This window comes from Arachis hypogaea, chromosome 15 (assembly GCF_003086295.3).
Source record: "Arachis hypogaea cultivar Tifrunner chromosome 15, arahy.Tifrunner.gnm2.J5K5, whole genome shotgun sequence".
Classification (NCBI taxonomy): domain Eukaryota; kingdom Viridiplantae; phylum Streptophyta; class Magnoliopsida; order Fabales; family Fabaceae; genus Arachis; species Arachis hypogaea.
Window position 1 is genome coordinate 2812728 of NC_092050.1, and position 7701 is coordinate 2820428.

Below are 7701 nucleotides of genomic sequence, written 5' to 3' on the forward strand. Positions count from 1 at the left end.
TGACAAGTGACCCAACACTCCTTTGGTGTAGATTCATCTGGTAGCACCTTCCAAATCATTGCTCTTCTATCATATTTCGTATTCACACATACCCCTATTAGCCGGTTTTTCATTTAAACAAAAAATTGAAAAGATTATTATTTTTCACGTTGGAGGACAAGCGACGACAATAGTCAATAGAGATACGTGTGGCGCCAAGTCCAAAAAAAAAAAAAAAAGAGAGATACGTGTGGTGCAGACCTTATAGAATTTCCCAAAGTTTCGTAGTTTTGCGAGAAAATACAATAGTTTGGTTAATAATTGCCTTAATAAACTAAAGAGGAATATTGTTTAATATGAACTTAAATTTAAAACAGATGTAAAAAACAAAAACAAATTAATTTCCAAAACTTTTAAAAAAATAATAAATTATTGTCCGAAATACATAAACAATATGAATGGTCTAAAATGTAAAAATAATTTAAAAGAAGCCGATGAATAATAACTCAAATGATATAGTTTTTTTATATTTAGTTTAGAATTTGAGTCTCTAATTTTTGATAAAAAAAATATAAAAATAATTTTCGGGAGAAAAGTGGAAAAGAAAAAGGAAGATATTTTACGATAACGATAGAAAGGAAAGGAAAGAGAAGAATGAAGTTTGCGTTGGAGAATCCAGATGGCGGTCTTAGCCTCCGTCAATGTGTCACACATTCACCGCACTTGTCTCCCTTCTTTTCTTCAAACATTTCTTCTTCGATTGAATTCAAATTAGCCTCTGAAAATGAAACTCCAGTGTCACACATTGCTGCGAAGAGCACCACTAACTACTTTTCCTTTCAATTCCACCTCTAATGGCACCACCACAACCCTAACCCTCTCTGTCTTTCGATGCCACCAAACTCATCCTCATCAACGCCTCAGATTCATTCCCGCTTACACCAAAACGGGACCCTCGCCACGTGTTGATGTCAATAACAACCAGGTACAACAACAACAACAACAACAAGAAGAGCAAGAAGATCTAGAGGCCCGCGTTGAGAAGGTAATATAATCAACAAACTTAGGTTTCATGATCTTTATTTGACTTAGCATAATTGCTTTCTAATTTATTAGCGATGAAACTTTTAATTTGCAGATTATATATAGATGCCGCTTCTTGGCTATTTTTGGAGTCTTTGGTTCTTTAATTGGATCTTTCTTATGTTTCATCAAGGTATATATGTGTGTGTGCATTTGATTCATTGTTTCCACATATTTCATTCACTTAATTAGTTCTTCATCACCATGTAGGGTTCCACAATTGTTGCAGAGTCGTTTACCTCATACCTTGTAGACCGCACTAAAATTATCCAAATGCTCATAGAGGCTATTGGTAACTCACTCACTCTTCTTTAAACACCATGTCATTTAATTTGTATGTCTGTTTCTAACTTGGGTTGTTGATGATGATGTAGATGTGTATCTTTTAGGAACAGTGATGCTGGTGTTTGGAATGGGCCTCTATGAGCTCTTTGTCAGTAATCTTGGTAGTGCAAGCTCTCTGCCTGATCAAGATCCTTCTCACAGATCAAATCTCTTTGGCTTATTCGTTCTTAAGGTGCTTGCTTTATTCTCACATTCTCATCAACTGCTTAGCTTCTACATCTTCTAAATTGTAGGCAGAGATTTGCTTATAGATTACTTTTCTTTGATTTTATGGATAACCAATGTTAAGCATGAACTAAATCTGGATCCCAAGTTGGGAGGAGTATGTTGGATTTTCAATGCTGGAGGTACACTCCGATGCTCAAATCAGAAATAGTCTAAAAATATAAAGATTAGAGGTTAATAGCATATTGAGCGAATGTTACAATCCTGGGATGACTTGATTGGAATCTCCCCAGATTTCATGCTCATTCATTGAGAATACAATTTAGAATGCACTCTGAAGCCGACATGCCCCTAGGGGGGTGTTCATGGTCCGTTTAGTGTCCTTGTCAGATATATAACCATTCATGTTGTCTTTTTCTATCTGCTTAAATTTTTTGGATGAGTGATTTCATGATAGTCCTCAATCAGCTAGGAAGCTAATCCGTAACAATTGAAAAAATTAATCAGCACTAACGCAGTATAATCACTGGATTTTCAAAACTCAGCATACTCTCATACTCTATGAAGAGTATAGTATTGCAAATGTTAACTTCTTACTGTGTTCTCTTATTGGTCGACTCTATCATCTAATGGAATAAGACTTGGTTGTAATTGTCTAAAGACAAAAAGATATGTTATTTACCTAGTACAACATTTCCCTTTTTCTTAACAAGCTCTGTCTCTTCCAAGTTAGTTACACTATATGTTGTTGTTTTTTAATCAGGAGAGACCAAAATGGTTGGAGATATCAACAGTGAATGAACTGAAAACCAAGGTTGGGCATGTCATAGTGATGCTTCTTCTGATTGGTCTCTTTGACAAAAGTAAAAGAGCTGTTATACAAACTCCTCTGGATTTGCTATGCTTCTGTGCTTCTGTTTTTCTTTCTTCTAGTTGCCTCTTCTTGCTGTCTAAGCTGAATGAAGCTAAGTGATTCTCAGTAGATACAACTTTTCAGCTTCCACACTTGGGACAAAAATAAAGGATATACAAAGTCATACATGTATACATGTATGTCTACACTATACTCATAAGTAACAAAGTTAGGTGCCCTTGTCTTCACTGATATTATGTATATATAATATAACTACAACTATATATTAGTACAACTGTACGCATAACTGCATAAGTGATGTTTAATATATGTATGCATTTCCACTATTTTTGGTTCTTTTTTTTTAACCCGTTCTTGTGTTTTAATATACTATCTTATATTTCTTTCCATCTATCCGGTTATAAAAAATATTAAAATATTATGTGTACATTAAAAATATGTGTTATTTTACATATTTTTAATATGTATTTTGTATTATAGCATATTGTTTGTGTATACATAACATAATATTGTTGTTGATATATTTGGTATTTTGAATCTCCTAGTGCACATAATATATTATTTTAATGATGTATTGAAAAGTGAAGGTAACAGATTAAAAAAAATAAAAAGGTAAATTAAATTTTGTTTAGAGCCTTTGAAAATGCTCTTCAATCTTTCACTTTGCTGAAAATTTTCGGCATTCAGGCCATATGGACTGGGCATTTTCTTTCCTAATCACCTATTTAGGGCAAGATTTTCATCGGATTAGAGACTAATGTTACAATATTATTTAATGTAGTTAAGAAACCAATTTTGTTAGAAACAAGAGACTTAACTGGAGAAATGATGGTATATTATTGAGTATAATCAAGTTGTCTATTCAAATTATCTATTTAAGTTATCTAGAATAATACAATATAAAAGGGTATTTATAGGTACTAAGAGAATTGTAATAATAAAGACCTAATCTCCTATAATAAATATTCAGATATAGTAAATAATACTAATTGATCCTAATTGATCTTAATTATATCCTAACATTCCCCTCAAACTCAAGTGATCACTTGAGTTGAAACTTATTTAAACAACGAAATAAAAAAAATGCATAAACTAATAGAACGGATGCAGATGAAACTGCCGGAACAAAGTGCAAACGGAACTGCCGCTTGCCGGAAGGAAGCGCAGAAGAAACTGCCGGAAAGAAACGCAGACGGATCTGCCACAAGGAAGCACAGACGAAACTGCCACGAGAGGATACAAACGGAACTGCCATGACAGAACGCAAACGGAACTGCCACGACTACGAGAGAACACAAACGGAGAAAACGCAGACGGAACTGCCGAAAAAGAGCGAAAACTATATGTTTTCTTCATGAGGATAGGTAAGCAGCGGATGACAATGGTGTTTGATTATTCCACTCGATAAAAAACATAAGACAGAAAAAATAGGCTAGTCGGTAAGGTGAAAAAGCATCAAAAGATGACAAAAGGGAAAGAAGAATGACATAAAAAAATGCAAAAATTATGATGATTTCACCGCAAGAAAAATAACATATCATTTTCAAGAAGGATACCATAGTTCTGATACCATGTTAGAAAGGGGAAAGAGAGTAATAGAAAAAATGTTTTTGAGTATTCAAGTTGTCTATTCAATTTGTCTATAATAAAAATTTAATTCAGTTAAGAACTTAAGATTTAAGAAAACAATTAAACTCTTGTAAAATTTAATGACCAAATTTAACATTTTACTTAAAAAATATATAGAAAATTACCAGTAAGTAAACCAAGAATATTCAGTACGTTACTGGACACTAGTTCATTTGCTAATCCTTAGATGAGAGGTTACAAAAAGATTGATTATATATTCGAAATTAACGCGATTTCGAGAGTGTTAAATTTGTACCTTAGTATGAGCGAGTAAATTAAATATCTTAAAATATTATATCCAAAGTTTTGATATGGAGAGTTGGAGACAACAGAAATTACTTAATAATCGATCAACAAAAAAGTTCATACATCCAGAAATTAAAAAATTACCGTCCAAAATCAAATATTTATTAATTAGTTCATTTTTATTGTTTATCGTACTTTATCCCATCCATAATATCTTGATGATATCATATGCATCACTAATCAATTACACCATCATTAAATATCATATGAAAAAAAAACACAAACATATATATATTATTCTATTTTTTATACATGACAATATAAAAATACTTATATAGTTATCCAATTAAGTTCATATAATTTTAAATAACATTTTAATGGATTTAATAAGCTATTTTTCTGATATGTTAATATATAATTATTTATATATGTATATATGTATAAAAATTATATTTATTTATGCATTGATTATTGACGCGTGTAATAATCTTTGGTGGGTTATGCATATAAAAAATAGATCTTCCTATTTTTTTAGTTATCTAGGCTGCCACTTTGGATTAAATGATGAATATATATGACTTAGGAAAAGTAGGGATTGTGATTGTCAAGATCATTTTTAATTTGGACTAAGCTAATCTCATAAAAGTAATGGAAAAAAATTAACAGACTCAAAGTGGTCCACTACATCTTGTTGATAATTACAGCTATATTAATTAAAGCAGTGGTTCCAAATAAATAAATAATGTTATGCGCGTTTATCTTTTGAATTAAGAATATGTCTATCCAGATATGATGAGAAAGCTTTGATTAATTACTAATGTTCGTTCACTTAGTTTTTTTAAAATTAAGATCAATTGCGGCACCAAAGTCCTATTTAGTACATACCATATGATGATTGAAAAAAGGACAAATGTTAAAAGAAATCAGATACCTGCGGCATATTTTTTTTGTTATGGAAGATTTGGCGTGTTGACCAAAGCAAGCCTGCCTTTTCTTTTTGTAATTTTATATATAAAAGAATATTCTTTTGAACACCCAATTTTTTTATAATAAAAATATTGTATGAAACTAATAAAAGTATTTATATATGATGAATAATATTTTAAGATACAAGTAAACTTCTATATTTTATGATCAAATAAACTTCTTTCAATTTTCATTAGAATATGGAACCAAAAAGAAAAACAAGCAAAAAATGTTTCTTCTTCTCTCAATAGAATAAAATTTATTTGGAGTCCCCAACTACATTATTTATATATATACACGGAATAATATCATTTATTTGAAACAATTTTTTCTTCTTTTAAAATAATTTTTTCGGTATTTTTTATTTTGATAAGTCAAAAATCAATTTATTACAGATTAAAATTTTATTTTAAATTTTTTTGTTACTCAATAAATTATACAACAGAATTTAAAAATTTATAACATTTATTTAAATAAATTAGTAAATTAATGACTAGACTAACCAACAAAATTGATTTCTTCTTTTAAAATATCTATAATTAAGCTTCAGACTAGATTTTTTTACATCAATGACATATAGTTAGCTACGGAGCATAACTTTCTTATTCAATATTATTTTTTACTGGAATTAAAGTAGAAGTTTCATTTGTTGTTGCCTGCATTTTTTTATAATTTTCAAATAAAAATAAAACAATCAAATTTCATTTTTTATTTTTTTCTTATGAAATCTTAAAGTTAGAACATAGAAGCCTCTAAATATAAAAATATAAACCAAACAAACTTCTAATAAAAAATGTGTTATTTGCAAAATATTTTAAAATTTTTAAAATATAAATTTGGAAATGTAAGATTTTCTTATTTAATTTGCAGTCTAAAATTATATCCATGGAAAGTTACATTCCCAAAAATAAAATTTGCTTCACTTTTATTTACTTTTATTTATAATATAACACAGTCTTGGAGAAGGCTTTAGAGGGGATGAATCATGAATGTAAATAAAAGAGGGAGTTTAAGATTTTTAAACTCTTATTCACGAGTAAATTAAAATAGATAAAGAAGAATAATTTGAAATTTTCATTATATATTTTTATAATTTTATCTATTATTATAATAATATATTAACTTTAATTTTTTCTAATGCAATTAGTTGAGAAAAAATAATAAATTTAAACAAAATCAAATAAAAACACATAGTTAGAGACAACTTAAAAATGAGAGTTTTGGAAGGATCTAAAATGCTAATAAAAACCTCCAAAATTCTTCCTCCACCAAATAATAAAATTTGTGAATGGGTTTAACTTTCTAAAATCTTTCCTTCTTCTCTAAAACTCTTCAAAGACCAAATTTGTGAAAAACAATCTAAATGATTAAACAAAAATTTAAAATCTAATCAAATTAGTACTAATTAATATTAAGAAGGTTGTTTAAACCACCGCCAGAAGGCGGGTGGAGGGTGATCAGCCTATCACCGGACCTTCGTCCGACGGCCGGCCGCCATACCACCATTTATTTTTATGCTATTAAACAGTCTAATAATTATTCTCATTTTTAAAATGGTTAATTTTGTGGGGTTTTTTTTCCCGGAACAATTATTTTATGATTAAAATATATATAATTCTGTAAATGATACACCATATAATATGATCACTAATACTCCTGAAAGGATTACGTTGGATCAATGCCCCAGTTTTCCAAATTCAACAGAGAATTTCATCAATTAAAAGAATGGGAAAATATACAAGGGTACTTGATAGAGAGACAACAATATATAAGAAAAACTGATTTTATAGATATAGCTCCCAAATACTTATATTATTAAAAATCATATAAGGTGTCTCGGTTTATTAAATCAAACATCAATAATAATAATAATAATAATAATAATAATAATAATAATAATAATAATAATAATAATAATAATAATAATAATAATAATAATAATAATAATAATAATAATAATAATAATAATAATAATAATAATAATAATAATAATACGTTCCATTACCATTCCCAAAACACTCCCAAGCTATTAAATAACAAAAATTTGAACCATCCATAGCCCTTTTTCATCATCACTAGTAGTAGATGACAAAAAGGATAAAAAGAAAAAGAAATGAAGTTACTCATTTAGAGATTTATTTTAGACACACAATAATAAGGGAAAAAAAATAATAAAATCATGAGTCTTAAAAAAGGTAAAACAAGAAAGACCCATCACCTTGTAATTTCTTTTTTTGATTCATTGTGTGTCTACTATGATATCCCAAAACAATGAGTATAGATAACATTAATTAAAATAATCTATCACAAAATAATCATACAAACCCAAATCAAAATACATCTGCTAGCTAGCATCTTGAAGGCCAAAATAATTAATAATCTTGAGTTAGGTCAAGGACTATTCGGTGGCGTTT

General features: G+C 29.0%; 1 protein-coding gene across 2 annotated transcripts; it reads left to right on the top strand.

Moving 5' to 3' along the window:
- The first annotated feature begins 576 nt into the window (after positions 1–576).
- On the top strand, positions 577–2772 carry LOC112747579 (uncharacterized). 2 transcript variants are annotated; one of them, XM_025795665.2, is made up of 5 exons: positions 577–1024; positions 1118–1195; positions 1273–1354; positions 1437–1579; positions 2336–2772. In XM_025795665.2, exons 1-5 carry the CDS (start codon positions 764–766, stop codon positions 2543–2545), a joined length of 774 nt encoding a protein of 257 aa, XP_025651450.1. In that variant the 5' UTR covers positions 577–763; the 3' UTR covers positions 2546–2772. The 2 variants fall into 2 exon arrangements, with proteins under 2 accessions (XP_025651450.1, XP_025651451.1); XM_025795666.3 differs by lacking the exon at positions 1118–1195 and having other exon boundaries at positions 584–1024.
- The last annotated feature ends 4929 nt before the right edge of the window (positions 2773–7701 follow it).